The 20,141-nt window shown below is 45.4% G+C and overlaps 1 protein-coding gene across 2 annotated transcripts in view; it reads left to right on the forward strand.

Annotated features, from left to right (window-relative positions):
• Nucleotides 1–9,159, forward strand: part of Fstl4 (follistatin like 4) — a 684,516-nt gene extending 675,357 nt beyond the window's left edge. Inside the window, exons 15-16 of one of the 2 annotated variants that reach the window (XM_035447502.1) lie at nucleotides 1,552–1,661; nucleotides 3,273–3,975. In XM_035447502.1, the coding sequence (XP_035303393.1) occupies nucleotides 1,552–1,661; nucleotides 3,273–3,975 (813 nt within the window). Of the gene's footprint in view, nucleotides 1–1,551; nucleotides 1,662–3,272 lie in introns of both variants that reach the window. The other variant, XM_035447503.1, reaches the window with a different exon arrangement.
• Nucleotides 9,160–20,141: the final 10,982 nt, after the last annotated feature.

Raw genomic sequence — 20,141 nt, forward strand, 5'->3', positions numbered from 1 at the left:
TTTGTCATGAAAGTGAAAGCCAGAGGCAGTCCCTTTCCTAAAAGGCAAAAGTGCTCAGTGTTTCAAGCTGTGTGTTCAGCAGGCCCCACCAGAGGCTGCCCTTGTCCTGTAGGCTGGCATTGGGCTGCAAGAATCCTAGGTCCTTTCTGCTACTGCCATGATCAGGGGCAGGTGGTGCAATGTTTCCTCTCCTGGTTGAGAGTTGAGGGTCAGCTTCCTATCCCTAGTGCCCTTGAACTAAAATTGCCTGTGAGCTGGCCAAGTCCACACTATAGTGTAGTGGTGTGCCTCTTTCTAGGCAGTGGCCTAGAACCTACAGAACAATGACCATGGTACAGAAGACAGGGAGTCACAGCTGCCTTGGTTAGCCCTTAGCCAAGTGGCTTCACACAGGGCACCCAGTTTTGACTCCCCTGTCTAACCTCTCCTGCCACCTAGCTATCCTTGCCCTGACCCAACACATCAGGGACACACACAAGAGGGTGGATCTGCTTGATTTCTGCCAAGTCTACAGGGAAGAAAGCATTACCTGAGGGGAAACGGAGGCAGCCATGTTCCAGTTTGTGCAAAGTGTGGCACCAACATCTTTACATGAAGAAGCAAGTGCCTTTAGTACAGCCAGAGTCACACTGCAAAATGTCATCATGGCCTGAGTGACAGCCTTACAGGATGCCTGCTTTCTCTCACTAGTTCTGGGGTCTCCACATTCTGAGAGCAATAGAGGACAAGTTCCCAGAAAATCATGCAGAGGCACCTAGCATCAAAGAAAATAAATTCCAGATTAGGGGAATGGCTCAGTCAGAGTGCCTGTCATGCAAGCATGAGGACTGGAGTTCAATCCCCAGAGCCCACATTTAAAAAAATAAGCCAAGCATGGTGATACACACTTGTAATCCAGTGCTGAGAAGGTAGAGACTGGCAGGTCCCTTGGGCTTCCTAGCCAGCCAGTCAGCCTATGTGGTGAGTTACAGATCAGTGAGAGATCTTGGCTCAAACACACAAAGAGGACAGGACATGAGAAATTGCAACCAAGGTTGACCTCTGGCCTCCACTAGCATATGCACACCTGTGCACACAGACATGCTTGCCCCACACAAGCACACAAAAAGACTAAGTCTGTTCAATAATCTCCTAGTATAACAGTCCATTGTTCAAGCTATCTCCCTCTTGCCCTGAGGGTGAGCAGAGATGCAAACACTACAAGTCCTTCGTAGGGAAGGAGCTGTCTCTGAGCATGTTACCTTACTAGGAAGGGAATTTTCCTTGGAAACCCCAGCACCATTCCCTAAGTCCTCACCCTGTCCTCCTGCAGGTTGACAAGAAGCAGACTGCCAGGTCAGGCCAGGGAGGGGTGGCCAGTCAGGGCCTTCACTTCCTCCTCTGGGAAGGACAGGTGCCTGATCTTCACGTTCCCAAACAGCTCCTAGATCTGTCCCTTCCCAGTTACTAGGGTTTACCCCCCATCTGTGGGGTCTACAGCTGAACATGTCCATGTCCTTATCTTCAGCCCCCTCCTGAATGGGCCCCCACAAGAACTTCTCTCTGTTACAGGTGATCACTGAAGCCAGCGCTGGCCAGGGCCAACACCTCATCCGAACACCGTTTGCAGGAGTGGACGACTTCTTTATACCCCCAACAAATCTCATCATCAACCACATCAGGTAGAACTGGTCCGCCATGCCCCTGGCTGGCTGTGCTCAACCCCCCTCATCTGCCTGGACAGCCATGCTCCCCTCTAGCCCTCCCAGTACTCCCTGATCTGCCTTTGGATAGAGAAGTACACACACACACACACACACACACACACACACACACACACACACACACACACACACACAGAGAGAGAGAGAGAGAGAGAGAGAGAGAGAGAGAGAGAGAGAGAGAGAGAGAGAGAGAGAGAGAAATACCCAGAGGAACCTGGTCGCCCTGCTAAGCATACATTCTAATTAAAAAAAGTTCACACTTCCCAGAGCCACTCCCCTTCCTTCCTCATTTATAGGGCACCCACAGGCTCTGCAAATGTCTCCTGCTGTCATCAAGACCCCAAAGACCTCACTATATATGCCTCTGTGAACTGACATCAGACACTATTTTCAGAAACGATTCATTTTTGCATGCTGATGCTGGGAACCTAAAGAGGACAATAGCCTCTCTAAGAACCCCTTCCTTGCAGAGCCTCAGAGCTTGAATGCAGGCAGGAGACCCCACCAGGCTGCTGGATCCAGCCAGGAGTAGTGCAGACACAGATGCTCCTGAATGGCTTTTAAGTTCAAGTTCATTTTAAGAGCATCGTTTTTCTCCCTCTAGTTCTTTAAGGATGCTTTAAAGTCAATGTCTGGGAAATTTTGCCCACCCTGAAGATACCTTTTTTTTTTTCCAAAAGGAAATTACAGAAACAGATTTCTCCTATTCCTTTAGGTGCATGCATTCAGCCTCAAAGGCCTTTGTGAGCAACACACTCAAGGAGCAGATCTCTGGGGAAGTCCCACCTGGAGTCAGACCTTCTGTACTTGCAGTCAGTCTCCAACAGAATTTCAGAAAGTCAGATGAGATCAAGTCCCATCTGCTTGAGCTCCCTCTGGGATCCGATCTTCCCAGCTGCCCTGGGAAGAGACAGCGCTCTTTAAAGTCCCTGCTCACAGAGGAAAGCATTTGGTCCTAGGCTCTGTAGTGAAAGGTCATCACAGCACCACCAGACCACGTGGTGTCTGGGGCAAAAGTTGCCCAAGATTCTTCTTGCCTACAACATGGATGCCAGAGGGGAGACCACACTGTGCACTCCTCCCCCAACATCAGGATTACAAATAGGAACTCTGTCCTTGCTTAGTTGCATCTGTGTCTTCAAATTCTGACTTTCCAGACAGCTCACAAGCAGGCTGATTGATAAGTGTCCTTATGACAGTCGGGCAAGGATCAGTCTTTTTCTCCAAGTCCTACAAGCCCAGATCCCCACCCCAGCTAACACTAGGGAGTGATCCAAAGGGACCTCCCAAAGAGAAGCCATTGAGGGTCTTTGCTATGCCCTTCAAAAACATTTCTCCAAAGATGAGTGGCTTTGCAAACACACAAATCCATGGACATTTGTACTCAACTGTACATGGCTGAATAGTACAGATAACTGACACAGGAGGTGTCCCCTGCAGAATGATAGATCTTATTAATAAACCATTAGATGACTGAAGGGTTAGAATACCATTATTTAAAACAGATGACAGATCTCCTGCCCCCCACAGTGGCCTCCTGCTCTCTGACCTCCTTGCTCTCCCTCCCAGGTTTGGCTTCATCTTCAACAAGTCTGACTCTGCTGTCCACAAAGTTGACCTGGAGACTCTGCTGCCCCTCAAGACTATCAGCCTGAAGCACCATGGCTGCATGCCTCAAGCCATGGCGCATACCCACCTGGGTGGCTACTTCTTTGTGCAATGCCAACAGGACACTCCTACCTCCACAGGCCCACAGCTGCTCATCGACAGTGTCACAGACTCAGTGCTGGGCCCTAACACTGACATCACAGGCACCCCCCACGTGTCCTCTGATGGACGCTTCATCGTCAGTGTCTCCAACAAGGGCCCCTGGATGCACGTGCAGGAGGTCACAGTACGGGGGGAAATCCAGACCCTATATGACCTAAAAATAAACCCAGGCATCTCAGACTTGGCATTTCAGCATTCCTTCACTGAAGGCAATCAGTACAACGTCTATGCCACTCTCGACAAGGAGCCAGACCTGCTGTTCCTCGAGCTGTCTACCGGGAAAATGGGCAGGCTGAAGAACTTAAAGGAGCCACCCACTGGGCCAGCCCCACCCTGGGGCGGACCCCGCAGAATCCTGAGGGACAGTGGGCTCTTTGGACAGTACCTCCTAACGCCAGCTCAAGAGTCGCTGTTCCTAATCAACGGGAGACAAAACGCCCTGAGATGCGAGGTGTCGGGCACAAAGGGTGTGGCCACAGTGGTGTGGGTCGGGGAGGTATGAAACGGTCCTGTATGGAACCTTGGGTCCAGGAGCACCACCTCAGTCCTGACACCACAGCCCCAACCAGGCGCACTGTACATTTCACAGACAAAAAACCCTGTACTTCGCTTTGTGGTTCAACACTGATCTCCTTGCAAGTTCCCTAGTATAAGGTATGCGCTTCAACCAAGATGGGGGGGTTTCCAATCAGAAGTATGACTAATGCCTTGAGCTGTAATGAGAACACATGCTGCTGTGTGCAAGGAAATCATCTCTGTTCCTGGTTGCACACCACGTCGCCTGGGGACACCACAGAACCGAGGGATCCTGCTGCCCAGGCTGACACTTCCGTCGATTGCCTTCACATAGTCATTACCCTAACCTGCCAGCCCCAGCCAGTGTCCTGAAGGAGTGGCCTGGGGCAACAGGATTGAGCAGGGCTGTCCCTCTTAGTGGACTAGTCTTCTACCCCTGCTGGGGATCTCACTTGCTCCATCCTGGACGCTGCTTGCTTGCTTTTCCAGCTGAGTGCTATGCCCCTGAGGGAGAGCCTCTGAAACTTACTACACCTTGGGAGATGGGGAAATCACTTGCTTTATTTTGGAATTTTTTGATTAAAACTAATTTTTTTATAATCTTAAATTTGAGGACACAGAAAGATGCTCTCCAAGGTCCGGTTATATTCTTCCCTGCCTTAGGCCAAGTCTCTGAGGGGAGAGGGTTCCCAACCGTACATTTCATGTGCAGAAAAAATAGACATCCAAGAAATAGCGGCCCTCCACACCATTGTGTTGGCCCAAGTGCAGCCCATAACCACCATGTTTAAGAAAACCCATGCTGGGACCCCAAGAGACCAAGCTGAACCCCATGTGCCTGCTTTTCACTGTAGAAAGGCAACACATTATTAGGGAAACCTAGTGTACCAGCAGAACTGCAGACCCAGGGCAGACCAGGCTCACCTGGGAAGGTGTAGTCAGCTTCTGGGCTGAGTGCCAAAATCCAGAAGCCATGAGTGCTATCCATCCAGAGTCCTAAGACTGTATTTCTGTACGAGTGGTCAGCACTGATGCCTCAGCCCTTGTCACCACACTGCAAGAGAGCCCTTTTCCCTAAGTGTTTTCATGCCCACACTCCAATCTACACTTTCCAAAGTGCAGAACCACAAAGGGCTGTGTCAGTCCCTCCTGTCTGCCCGTAGTAGGCTCTCAGGCCATCAGGAAGAGGCACAACCCAGCCAGCCCAAGGGGACCACCCATGTCAGAGATCCCCACCCAGGTTTCCCAGAATGTTCCTGTCCTCTCCCATGTCCGTGACCAAAACTTATTGGCTTTCTAGTTTGAATGATTATTCTGCAAGCCCCACTGCATTGAGACAGTGGGTCTACCCCAGACATTTCAGCTAACTTAGCCACTTTTGCCTACCAACAATGGCCATGACTTTGAAAACAGACTGAACCTCACTCCCGCTTCCTGCATGAGTGCTTGACCCCCATTGCTCACTCCAGTTTCCTGCCATTAGTCCGGTCTCTCCCACATTTCCTCTCTCTTAGTCCACTAAACAACTGTCCTTTACAGTCCACAGCAGTTACTTCTATGTGTGCTATCATGTTTCAGATTTGGGTAATAACAAGACACATAGAGGTTTGAAGATGCTGACCTTAGAGGCCTAATAGCCAACTTCATAACTGGGTTAGATGGTGATACTTCTTGCCCCTTTTTATCTGCCTCGGTCTGCGATTCTGGAGTCCCATATGTATTCACTAATATCTTCTAATGTTCACAACATTTCTCCTTTTGGAACAATATTGTCTGCCTCAGGCAGAAAAATCCCTGAGCCTCAAAGAGGCAGAGTAGCGTCTCCCCAAGGCCCATCAAAGCCAGGGTACCTACCCTCTTTGGATGAAGTATTCCAAAATCAAAGGCCAATCCAGTCCACCAAACTGGAAGAAAACAGGAGTGCTATTTAGCCACTGTCCCCCATCTCTGCACATTCCTGGAAGGCACCCCCAGATTTCATTTTGTTCTGGTCAAGTTAGTGGAGACAACCAGCACATGTCCAAGGACCTGAATGCAAGATATAGTTGAAGCAAAAACTCAGAAACCTGAAGCCTTGTCCAGATGTCAAGAGTCTCAAAAGCAGAATGGCTTACAGGCAGTGACATCACAGTGAAGGCAGAAGATCACAGGAAAATCTTGCCTGGCTTCCCCCTCTTTGCTTTGGGGCCAGAAGAGACTCATGAGTCAAGTTTAAAACCCACTGGCAGAAGATGGCCAGCCACACAATGAGCAGGGTCTCCTGCAACAAGCCCAGCCCTCTGAACAACAATGGGGTTGTTCTGAAGAACACAAAGATTGACAGCTAACTGTTTACCCAGAAAGGATTGGTTTAACCAAGAAAATCACCAGGAAAGCTATTTACATAACCCCATCCATAGTTCTTAACATTGAACTGATGACACAAACATTCAATTGTTCTTTCCCTTCCAGAAAACAAATACAAATTCTGTGCAAGTAAAGCTACCAGTTCTCCTTCTGCCCCAAAGTCCTCACTCTTAACATCCTACCCAGCCACTCCAGATGCATAGATATGGTAAAGAATCTCTTCAGTCCCCAAGCCACGCAAATATCCTACTGCCTTTCTGAATCGCAGGAGGTGGCTAGAAAAGGCCTAAAGTCATGGCTGGGATCAAATGCTAATGCTAAACTGCACATTCTCTCATGTAGAAAGTGAGCATCACCAAGAAAGGGGTCCAGTCCCTCTGCTCTGTACCCCCCAAATGAGTTAGCTCCCCCTCCACCTGCTCTCTGTTCAGGAAAGGGTTCCCAACAAAAGGGAAACACCGGGGTGGGGGGGCTGCTTGCTACCCCAAACAGAGCCAAGAGCAGCAACTTGCTGCCACAGTGCATGGGAACGTCTGAGACTTCGTCCAGCAAAGCAGGAGTTGGTTTTGTACAGCTGCATCTGCTTGTTCGTCTGATGACCAATAACCTGTGAACTAAGGGAGATCTCAGAACTGAGATGTGAAACAGATTCACTCTGGATATATTTTTGTACCATGGGCTAAAGTGTGGTTGCTTCATTTTTTCATGTGTTTCATTCAAATACCACTAATAATGAACTATCTTCCCTAACAAGCACCACAACTCTCTCTCCAACCCTCCCCGCTCCAGAAGCAAGCCTCCTGGGGAACTGCTGCCATTCCCCTCCCTCCTGCACACCCACCAATCTACCTCACATCTTCCTCCTGGGCACCCAGCACCCCCAGAATGCCACCCCAGGAGGCCAGAGATGATGGAAGACTACTATAGTACTGACTCGAAGTCCTCCATCAGTCCCACTCCACGTGTGATCAGAACCCAGTGACAGCCCCTTGCTGTCCAGAATCACAGCCCAAACCCTAGTTCTCAGTCCTACAGAGTGAGAAGCTGAAAACTAGAGAAATAGGGACCCTTGTCCAGCAGGGAGAGGGCTGGTGACATTTCATTTCAGCCCAGTCTCATGCTAGGCAGTCTTCCCTCTCCATCTTTTCCCACATCACTCACTCTTCCTGGTTCCCTTCCTGTATCCCAGGCCCCCTGCTCCCGAGTTCCCTGTGATGGCCCTCATCCTCCAAGGAGCAACAACTCTGTCATATACCAGCTTCATGTGCTCCTTGCTTTGGGGGTTCAAATTAGACCAGATGCTGCCATTTGCTCCCAAGCCACCACAAAGGCAACGTGGTTTTGTTCAAGAACATCCCTAACTGCCTAGGTTTGGTTTCCCTCCACAGCCACAAAGATAACAAGTGGGATACTTAAAAGATCCAACAGGAGCAGGGCACCACAAGATGATAAACGGCTGGTCGAAGGCAAGCCACTTCCTGGTTACCACACTGGCTTGAGGATCTGGGTGTCTTATCTGGGCCCATGGGCTTGGGCATCAGCTTCCCAGCAGATACCTGGAGATAATAAGCAAGCATCATCTTAGGCTTCCACATTCTCCTCTGGCTCTTTGGTTAAATTACACTTCCCAGCTAGATGTCCAAACATAATGGGTGAAATTATGGGATATGTAAGGAGAGAAGAAATGGACTTCCAGAATTCATAGTGAGGCTTCTTTAGCTGGCACCAGTATATTTAGGATGTTTTTTTCCCTCTTTACACAAAGTCACGGTTTATGCGCCCTTCTTTCCAAACTCAACTTGATGACTGTGTTACAGTCCATTTCCCATGGCTCACTCCCTCGACAGTTGATGGAGCATCAGCTTCCCACCTACCATACAGGTATCGTGTGGCCTCTGCTCATGATGCCTCACTGCTTTAGTGTTCCAATTAAACGTCACTTATGGCCTAGAAAGCATGGCCCTACCTTAGGCAACTCTTGAGAATCCTGCCTACAGCCCACAAAGCCTTGTGTATGAACTGCCCCCCTACACCAAGCCTTGGTGACATGTTGCTCTCCACAGTTCACCTTCTGGAAAAAGAAAAACTGGCATTGGCTGGCTGTGAGTTCCAGCAGGGGTCTCTAAACCCTGTATCCTCATCCACTGTCTAGCATGCCATCTCCAGAGATGGGAGAGAAACAAGCCTGCAGGCGACCAGATCCAAACCCACTGTGCCCCTGGTGGTAGCACCCCACATCCCCACCCTCCTGCCTGCCTCCTCCACCCTCCCTCCCTGCCCTGGCTCCAAGGGCTCCCACAATCCCCAATGCTGCTGCCCTGCTTCCTGAAGGCTGTGTAAAATGACCCAAAGTGAAACTGGGCATGAAGTTTTGCTGGAGTGGTCGCACATCGTTTCACGCTATTGTGTCGCTGAATGACCTTCAAGTTGTGGAACCCCATTGCACACCATCAGGAGAGTCATCCTTTCCCCACCTCAGAAAAACCCTTGGATCTCTTACATTGAGGCAGGCTACATTCTTTTGAGCAGTTGTGTAGACTCCAAAATATATTTTCTGTAATCAGTATTTCTCAGAAGGCCGCCTGTAATTATTATACACATGTGAATTTTTTCCTTATTTATAAGATATATATAAATTATTTTTAATACATCAACTTTAGTAGAAATTTGTACCAACACAGTAACAGTATGTGGCATTTGAAATAAGTTTGTGTTTATTTTGATGTATGACACGGTATTGAACACATGATGTATTTACTGTACCACTTGACAAAAAAAAGACTCACGGATTATCATAAAATACAGTCATTGTCAACGCTCTTTTTCTGAGGATTTTACAATAAAACTTGAAATTTCCTTTTTGGTGCTAGTCTGTCAGCAGCTGTGAAAGTGAGAATTGACAGACACAAGACCCAAGATTTTGTTTGGTTTGGTTTGGTTTGGTTTGGTTTGCAGAAATGATTTTTTCTGTGTAGCTCTGGCTGTCCTGGAACTCACTACATAGACCAGGTTGTCCTCAAACTCATAAATCCGCCTGCCTATGCCTCCCAAGTACTAGGACTGAAGGTGTGCACCACCATCACTCCATTTCAATGTATACAAAGGCTCGGAACAACAGAACTGGCTCCAATTCAAGTCCCTAGCCACTGGATGAGGGTTCCTGTGATCTACCTACCCACATACAAAGCCTGAGCCTCAGTTCCCCTGGCTTCTACTTTCTAGATCTGCCTCATTAACATGGGGAGGGGCAGTTCCAGTAGTTTCCTGTGTGGTGAGCGCTGAGCCTGAGCCAAACGTAATCATGTGATAAGAAGCAGAGCACAGAGACCAACTGCCCACTGCTCACTGCCCTAGGATCCACCCAAGCCTGTGCCCATCACCACATGGCGCAGTTCACTCCAAGACCTGCCGCCTGTAATGGGACGGGCAATTGTGTCTCACCTGACATCCCAAATCTCCATCCTGCCCAAGCCAAGGAAGCCACTCAAAAAGTGTTTGAGCCCCATGTGCTCAGATTATCTGTTCAAGAGGAGGGCTGACCCCTCAGTTTGGTTCCATTGCCAAAACATTTTTGCAATCACATCTACTCTCTGTTCAGCCATTGTTTTCCAAAACACATCTCTGTATCCAGGCTTAGTCTACATGGAGCCCAGAGTCTAAAGATATGAAACCCAAGAACTTTGAGAGCCCAGACTCATCAACAGTGCACACAGGAATGTTCAACTCGGGAATAATTTTGATGAGATGATCTAAAGTTAAATGAAAATGCCTAATTGAAGACCAACATGGGTCACAACTTGCCTACCAATAAAAGAGGCAAAGGCAATGGATTTGCATGAGAGAACAGCCAGAATGCTATCCCCAGAGACTTGTTGGCTATATGAGATCTCTGCACACAGTAAAGCCAGAGACTAGAAGAGCTATGGGGTAGAGTGCCACATTGTTACAAAAATTAGTGGCCAGCCTCTGGCTCTGTAGTTGGAGCATCTTCCCTGCCAGGTGGTACAAGCATCCAGATTGAAAGGAAGGAAAGGGAGACACTGCCAAGAGCGTGCCTGTGTCTCCTGACCTGCACCCATGCCCCAGATGCCTAGCAGATTTGTCAACTACCTGAAGTCATTCTGTTCAGGGGAAACTCTCCTGGGGAGCCACAAGGGGTTCTCTGGGGAAAGTCTCAAGGCAGGGAGCATTCCCAGGACATGTAGGCAGAGGCTGCAAGACTGTCATGACAGGGATCCTGTCCTGTGAGCACAGAGGCCTGGGACCTTTAACATCAGTGAAGTGTTTCTATCAGGGCCTTTAGAGTCAGGATATGGGTGATAGAGGACTACTATAAGCAACCCTAGGTGAGGAAAGGGGTCTTGAGGATACCCCAGGTTGGCAAAAAGGCAAAGATACCCAGACAAGGACAGACACGAAGATGTCTCTATAGGACAGAGGAAATTGAGGAGTACACAGGCTCCAGAAAAGCTGAAGGGGCTAACACGGGCTGAGTCCCAAGTTTCCCAAACTGAAGAAGGCAAGGAAGCCTCTTTTGGGAGGTTTTGTTTTGTTTTTGTTTTTGTTTGTTTGAAGACACAGTCTCAACATGTAACCATGGCTAACCAGGGATTCATGATTAACCCCAGCACTCGGGGGAGTTAGAGGCAGAGCCTGGTGGGCCTCTGCGAGTTCAAAGCCAGACTGGTCTATTTAGATAGTAAGTTCCAGACCAGCCAGGAGACTGTCTTTAAAAATAAACTAAACTGGGCTGGAGAGATGGCTCAGAGGTCAAGAGCACCAACTGATCTTCCAGAGGTCCTGAGTTCAATTCCCAGCAACCACATGGTGGCTCACAACCATCCCTTATGAGATCTGGTGCCCTCTTCTGGTGTGCAGATATACATGGAAGCAGAATGTTGTATGCATAATAAATAAATGAAATCTTAAAAAAAAAAAAAGAATGACCCTGAACTTCTAAATAAATAAATAAATAAATAAATAAACTAAGCTAGACTAAAACCTTTTGCTACAACAGTGATCCTTCATGTCCAAATGGGACATGTAATGTCTGTACAAAGAACCCTGGTACGTACTTACCTGCCACTCCTCCAAAGCCACTAGTCATCCTCATTGCAGTCAGAGTTCATCTCTTCCAGCCAACATTCCCACTAAAAAATCCAGTTACCAGTGTTGGGGTCAATGGTGACCAATGAGACCAGGCAGTCCTGAGTGGTCCAAAAGCAGGGGTACAAAGCTGATGAACCAAAGACCTCCTGCTCTGTGTGCAATAGGCAGAATGTTCCTCAACAGAAACATTCTCGGGCACAAATAAGAAAATGCAGCATATAGAGACCCTGATTAGCCGGAAAGAAGCCTCAGTCCTGGGTGCACAGTGATCAGGCATTCAGGAAAAGTCCAGCTCTCAGTCAGTGCTCACTGATGCTCCACTTGGCTGGCACCACACTCATTGTGTCAGGATGTAAAATATATGCTGTATATTCTCTCCCTCTCTCTCTCATGTATGTATATGTATGTATATATGAGAAGGTATAAGCCACTATTATACTATATTAACCCTTGTGTTTTAGAATTATAAGCACAGGTACATAGGATCTCACTGTGCTAAGTCTAAAGCTGTAAGTCAATCTATAATTAGTTGAAAAAAACAGGGGAAGCCCTCATCCTGGGTAGCCATGCTCCCCTCTCTCCCTCCCAATACTTCCTGATCTGCCTTTGGATAGAGAAGTTAACCATCACACACACACACACACACACACACACACACACACACACACACACACACACTCAGCAGACCCAGAGCCTTGTTGCCCTACTAAGCATACCTTCTGAGCCCTGTGATTCACTAACTTTCATATATAGTCCGAGACCCACCTCCTGCCCAGGGATAGTGCCACTTGGGCATGACCCTCCCACATCAATTGTCAATCAAGACAGTCTCTCAAAGACATGCCCACTGGCCAATCTGATGTAAGCAATTTCTCTTTTGAGATTTTCCCTTTCCCAGGAGTATAGGTTGTCTCAAACTGACAGCAGCAGCTAACTAGGACAACATTCTATGCCAGAGTTTTCATTTTAGAGACAAAGCATAACTAAATCCAGAGATACACAATAACTTCATAATACATATATCATAACAGAGAGAAATATGTGCATTAGAAAAAAAAGTCTAGGGCTTGAGATCTGGCTCAGTTGGTAGAATACTTACCCAACATACACAAGGCCCAAGGTTGTTTCTAACCCCCCCTTTTTTGGGGGGGCATGGTGCTACATGCCTGTAATCCCAGCTCCTGTGAAGTAGAAGCTGAAAATTCAAGGTCAGCCTCAGCTATGTAGAAAGCTCAAGGCCAGCCTAGGATACATGTGGCCCCGACAAATAAATGGGGGTCCTACATTAGAAAAAAAAAGAATAGCTATGTATCAGAAATCTGAACATTCAATGCAAGAAATTCAAAAAGAACAAGAGAGAAAACCTGGAAAAAAGACGACAAAAAGATAAAAATAAAAACAGCATAGAAGAACCAGGAAATGTAAAAACAATATTTTAGAAAACTGAGAAAACAAAACAAGAGTTCATTCTTTGCAAGCACATAGAACAAATTTACAGCAAGACAGAACAGGGGAAGCAGAGAAGCAGCCCTGGGCGAGAAAAGGCGACATTGTTATTGCAGAGATAACACAGATTTTAAAAAGGAAGAAAAGAAATAAAAAAGAAAACTAACAGATTGCTTCATGGAATAACTTGAAGTAATTTCTACAAAAACTTAAATTAGATGAACTGTTTCCCAGCAGTGGAAAAAATGTTTGCCAAAATGAATTAAAAAAAATTTTTAAAGAAATGAAAACCCCAAATAAGCCTATAAGAGAAAGCAAATCAATAGTTAATCTACACACACAAACAGAAGTGAGGACAGGCCCATGCAATTTAAGAGGAAATTCTATCTTACATGGAATGTATGGGAAAACAAGAAAGAAAGAGAGCTCAATTCACTTTATGACACTAGTAAACTCCAAAGTAAATGCCAGCAGAGAACGGTAAAAGACCAGAAAATTATGAGCCAATCTCACTTCTGGACAACAGGAAAATTCTAAATAAAATTCTAGCAAAGCAAATTGTAGAAGAGTATACTTCATGACCAATAAGAGTACACAGTAATTCAACTGTAGATTAAATGCAGGAGACCCATGTATGTAACCCGCTACATTAACATAGTATGAAAACTCTGGGGTCACCTCCGTGAAACAGGAAAAGAACTCAACAAAATTCAGTGTTCATCTGTCATTGGAAAACCTTCTTATTAAAGGAAGAGTAGAAGGGACAGGATCAGAGAGGTGGCTCAGCAGTTTAGAGTGCATACTGCTTTTGCAGAGGACCTGATTCCATTCTCAGAACCCACGCTGGGCAGTTTACAACCACCTATAATTCCAGCTCTAGGGGATTCAATGCCACTTCTGGCTTCCTCAGACACAGTCATGCACACATACATACATACAACTTAAAATAATAAATCTTCCTCTAGAAAGAATAGAAGGGAATTTCCTTAGGAAGTCATATTTGAGAATCTCTATGAATGATCTTGGTTAAGATCATTGGTTAAAGCCAAGTAGTGGTAAGCCACACCTTTAATTCCAACACTTGGGAGGCTGAGGTAGATTTCTGTGACTTCAAGGCCAGCATGGTCTACAGATTGAGTTCCAGGACAGCGAGTGCTATATAGATAGCCCTATCTCAAAAAAAAGAAAAAGAAAAAAGCAGAGGGGGGGGTTGTCTTTTCTTTATGTTGTGTTTGGTTGATATCCCTGGGAGGCCTGCTCTTTTCTGAAGAGAAATGGGGGAATGGGTGGACCTGGGAGAGGTTGTTTTTGGGAGGAGTGGGGAGGGAAGGAGAACTTTGGTCAGGATTCATTGTGAGAGAGAATTAAAAACAAAAAGACAAAAGAAATTGACTGGGTACCTCATGGGACCATCCTAGTGGCATTTAATCACTACTAGTCAAGCGCTGGTTTATAGCATCCTCAGTTGTGTATGTGTGTGGTTTATGAAACAGGGTCTGTCATAACCCAGGCTGACTTCACACTTTCTATGTAGCCAAGGCTAGGTTTGAACTCCTGCTCTTACTACCTTCACCTCCCAAGTACTAGGATTACAAGCATGTGCCACCAAGCTGGGCTTGAATAGAAATTCTTACCAGTCTTTGTCCTTCCCCTATGTTCACCTGTCAGGGATGGAGAAAAGCTGGAATTGTCTTTTAACTTTTCACAGGCAACCAGGTGACATGTGTTTAGCTACTTTTGTCATGACTCTGACAGATCACAATGGCAGCACATGTTTTGAAGCCTAAGACAGCGAGGAACACACTTGTTTTTATCATAGACCCTAAGACTGAGACCTTTGCCACAGGCAATATTATATTAACTAGTAGAGTTTCTAAACTAGACACCATACTGAGGTGAAATATAAGAATGCTCCCTTAGAAGTTCTCTTAGTCTGCCTTCTCTTGCTGTGATAAAACCCCCTGACCAAAAGCCACATGGAGAGGAAAGGATTTGCTTGGTTTGTAGGAGAAGCCAAGGCATGAACTCAAAGCAAGGACCTGGAAGCAGGAGCTGATGTGGAGACCCTGGAGGAACATTGCTTACTGGCCTCCTCCCCCATGGCTTGGCTCAGCTAACTCTTTTATTCAACCCAGGACTATCTGCCTTGGGTTGATACCACCCTGAGTGGGCTGGGCCCTCCCACACCAATCATTAATCAAGAAATTTTCCCATAGATGTGCTCACAGGCCAATTTAATGGAGGCATTTTCTCAGCTGAGGTTTCCTCTTCCCAGATGACCCTGGCTTACTTTAAGTACAGAGAAGCAGGGGAGAGGGAGGACCAACAAGTCCAGAAGTCAGCACTTACAGCAAAAGTCTAGGGACTTGAGTTCAATACCTGGTACCCACATTAAAAGGAGAAAATCAAAAATAAGTATTTAGAAAAAAAAAAGAAAGAAAGCCAGGCAGTGGTGGTGCATGCATTTAATCCCAGCACTTGGGAGGCAGAAGCAGGTGAATCTATGTGAGTTCAGGGCCAAATTGGTCAACAAAGTGAGTTCTAGGACAGCCAGGACTGGTGCTGTTACACAGAGAAACCCTGTCTTTAAAAAAAAAAGGAAAGAGAGAGAGAGAGAGAGAGAGAGAGAGAGAGAGAGAGAGAGAGAGAAAATCAACTCCACAAAGTTGTCATCTGACTTCCACGTGTTATGGTGCATGTATACATGCACATACACTAAACAGAAGTTTAAGAAAAAAGGCACAAATGTGGATTAATAATAATAAATAATAATAATAATAATAATAATAATAATAATAATAATAATGTGGAGAGTGGTGGGTCATGTCTTTAATCCCAGCACTCAGAAGGCAGAGGTGTGCAAATCTCTGTGGATTAGAAGCCAGCCTTGTCTATACACCAAGGTCTAAGTCAGGCCAGCACTAGGGAGATGGCTATAAAAGAATCCCTGGAGCTCATTAGCTGGCTAGCCTGGCCTACTCTGCAAATTCCAGGCTAGTGAAAGACCATGTCTCAAAAGAAAGGTAGACAGCATCTAAGAAATGACACCCAAGCTTGTCCCTCTGGCCTCCATACAGACACACAAATTCTCGTATGCATGGGTGCACACATACATAAATTTGGAAAGGAGGCTTTAAATATGCATGCAAGTGATATAGAACACCATTCCAAGTAAATGTACAACGTTGCTAATTCTTTGGCTGCATTGACCAATGCTTAACCAATGTTAAGACCAATGTTTAACATCTGTACCATAAAGGATGCCATAAGCAAGATGAAAAAGACAGACCACAGTCTGTGGTGAGGGATTTATATTCTTAGAAGTAGCAGAATGATTTTATCTAAGCACTAAAAATCCCATTTTGTTTGTTGATTTGTTTTGAGGCAATGTCTTAGTGGCCTAGAACTAATTCTGCAGTCCAAACTGACCAAAACCTCATGACAACCCTCTAGCCTCTGAATCCTGAGTGTTGAGAGTACAGACTCAGGGCTGGAAGACACTCCACTAAGAGATTCTTAATGAGAAAATGTCTTTTCAGGGGCAACAAGAGGGCTTGGTGGGTAAAGACACTTGCTGCAGAAGTCTGGGAGCCTGAGTTCGATCCCCAGAGCCCACAAAAGGGTGGAAGGTGAGAACTGACTCCACCAAGTTGTTGTTACCTGACCTCCTCGGGTGCTGCTGTGGTCCGTGCATGCATGTGTGTCCCTTCATTGATAAAAACTTAAGGAAAAAAAGACAAAAACAGTCCAGTAAAAAGTGGGCAAAGATGAACAATTGGAGAACAGACGTGAAGCCTGGTAGAGGAAAAACAAAATATTCACCAGTCTCAATAAGAGGAAAATGCTACTTAAATGTAAATAGCGAAACAATTCTGCCTGCATAAGAATGGCAGTAATTAACAAGTCCAATAACACCCAGTGCCCATGGCTTCCAGAGAAAGTACAGATTGGGCCACCACTTTGGAGAGTAATTTGGCAAAATCTAATTAAGTGAAAGATCGCTTCACACTTCAATCAAACAGCTCTGCTTCTAAACACAAACAGTCTCTACACAACTGATCGTTTGCATTCACAAAGAAACACTTAGAGAATGTTCAGACCTGGAGAGGCAGCTCAGGAATTCAGAGCACCCACTGCTCTCCCAGAGGATCCGAGTTCAGTTCCTGCCTGACTCTGAGGGCATCCACACGCATGTGCACACACTTTCACACACACATAAATTAACAATGAATCAGCGGTGAGAGTGCACGCCTTTAATCCCAACAGTCGGGAGGCAGAGGCAGGTGGATCTCTGAGTTTGAGGCTAGCCTGGTCTACAGAGAGAGTTCCAGAACATCCAGGGCTGTTACACGGAGAAACCCTGTCTGAAATAAATAAATGTTTGCTGTACTAAGGAAAAATCAGAACACACTAAATGATCCTCAGAAAAGAAGAGATTGTTGCATGTTTACAGAGTGGGGTGTTGATGAAAGAAATGGAGTTGACAGGTATGAACAAAGTTAAATTTCAAAAACACCACTGAGTCAGGCATGGAGATACAAGGATGAAATACTGACCCTTGAGAGACTGAGGGAGAAGGGTCATGAGTGCAAGGTCAAGGGGGAAGACCCTGTGTCAGCTAAGTGTGGTGGCACACACCTTTAATCCCAGCACTTCAGAGGTGGAGGCAGGCAGATCTCTGTGAGCTCAAGACCAGACTGGTCTAATTAGTAAGTTCCAGGACAGTCAGGGCTGTTACACAGAGAAACCCTGTTTCAAAAAACAAAAAACAAAGCCCATCTCCAAAAGTAAATCATAATATTGAATGAAAAGGGCAAATTACATAAAATTTTTAAATAAGCAAAATAGGGCTGACAAGATGGTTTAGTGGAGGCCTACACACTACAATAATACACTATGACCAAAAGCATCTGAGAAAGATAGGGCTTATTTCAGCTTATAGTCCCACATCACAGTCCATCACTGAGAGAAGTCAGAGTAGGAACACAAACAGCTCAGAAGCCTGGAGAGAAGAGCTGATGCAGAGGCCATGGCTTGCTCACCTTTCTGTAGTACAAGTTTTTCTGTCCTGCCTGCCAGTCCCACAGTCACTTATAAAATAAGCACTCAGAGGCTTAATATTAAGTATAATTGTTTGGCCGGTGGCTAAGGCTTATTATTAGCTAGCCTTTACATTTAAATTAATCCATTTCTATTCATCTATGGATTGCCATGCAGCCGTGGTGTTACCTCATTTTCTACATGTCTTGCTTTCTTGGTGGCTTCTGGAGTCTAATCTTTCTCCCAACTCCTTCTTTCTCTCTGTATTCAGTTTAGCTTTCCCACCTAGCTATAGTCTGCCCTGCCATAAGCCAAAGCAGCTTTATTCACCAACCAATAAAAGCAACACATATTCACAGCAGACAGGACATCCCACAGCACCTGTCTTATAAAACCCAAGACCACCAGCCAAGGGTGACACTGCCCACAGTGAAATGGGTCCTCCTATATCAACCATCAATCAAGAAAACACACCAAGCCTTGCCCACAGGCCAATCCTGGTTAAGTGGCTTTTCAATTGAGGTTCCCCCTTCAAAAATAACTATCTTGTGTCAAGTTGATATAAAACTAACCAGAACAGTGGGTAAAAGTACTTGCCACCAAGCCTGACAACCTCAGTTGGAGCCCCCAAGTCCCACAGAATGGAAGGAGAGAACCAACTCATCCAATTTGTCCCCCGACTTCCATGTGTGCACCATGGTACACATTTGGACACACACACACACACACACTAAATGTGCTTAAAATTTTTTTAACATGCAAAGTATTCCAGCACATACTGTTGTTGCTACATTCATATGTAATGAAAGCACAAAGATATAGATGAGGGTAACAGCTAAAAAAAAGTATTAATGGTTATGTCAGGAGGGGAGTAAGACTGTTGTAAGATGGAGAACTGTGAGGAGATGAAAACTGTATTCACAATATAGTTCCTCTTTAATCTAAAAGTAAGTCTAAAATAAAATTGATCTTCATAAATCTATGTGAGCTAAAATAAATTAATCTAGATTAAATGGGATGATGACATCCAGAAGAACAGAGCAAATAATGACCTTACCTCAGTTGCTTTATACATCTCTGTATTTTATTTATAGTCTGTTTTTTAGATATATTTTAATTTAATTGTATGCATGTGTGTATGCACATGAGCACAGTACTGGTGCTGGAGAGATGGCTCAGAGGTTAAGAGCACTGACTGCTTTTCCAGAGGTCCTGAATTCAATTCCCAGCAACTGCATGGTGGCTCACAACCATCTGTAATGAGATCTGGTGCCCTCTTCTGGCATGCATGCATACATGTAGGCAGAACACTCTACACATAATAAATAAATAAATCTTTTTTAAAAAAGTGCAGTGCCAACTAGGCCAGAAGAGGGAGCCAGATTCTCTGGCGCTGCAGTTACTGGCAGTTGTGAGCCTCCAGACACAGGTACTGGGACCAGAACTCCAGTCCTCTGAAAGAGCAGCAAGTAGTCTTAGCTGCTGGGCACCAATGAACCAAATGTTCAAGTTAAATCAAACTGTATATAATTTTAACACTCTTCAGAGAATTCCAACCTTTGAACTATACTATCTTCCAATTTTAAACCAAGTAACTCATTGCTATTTTTATTGAAATTCAAATAAAATGGCACATACCACAAATTCTAATAACCTAGCCCTGTGTTTAAACACAGCTCTGGGTGGTGGGTATGATTTTCTAATTATTTTTTAATAAATAAGAATTTGTTTCAGAAATCCAAATTAGAAAAGTAGAGCTTTCTCATTTTGCAGGTTATATAACTTTCTATACAACCCTGAAAATTCCATGAGAAGACTTGTTAGTACTTTATCAGAGCCAGAGATGATAGCACATATCTTTAATTCTAGCACCAGGAGGCAAAGAGGTGGATCTCTGAGTCCAAGGCCAGCCTGTCTAGAGAATCAGTTCCAGTACAGTCAGGGCTACACAGAGAAACCCTCTCTCGGGGGAAAAAGACATGGTGTGTGTATGCAAATGTATGTGTGTGTGTCTCCTACTATTTCCTGTTCTGTGTGTCCTCTTCGTATTGAGTGGATATTGTCGTTTAATATATAGTATTTAAATTTTTTCACGATGCCTACTTTGTGTATGTTTTCTTTGTGTGTGCTTTTGATGTCAATCCAGGGTATCATCCAAAAGCCAATTCTGTAAAACTTTGCTCCTGAGACTGGAGAGATGGCTCAGAGGTT

Source organism: Cricetulus griseus, chromosome 7 (genome assembly GCF_003668045.3).
Source record: "Cricetulus griseus strain 17A/GY chromosome 7, alternate assembly CriGri-PICRH-1.0, whole genome shotgun sequence".
Classification (NCBI taxonomy): domain Eukaryota; kingdom Metazoa; phylum Chordata; class Mammalia; order Rodentia; family Cricetidae; genus Cricetulus; species Cricetulus griseus.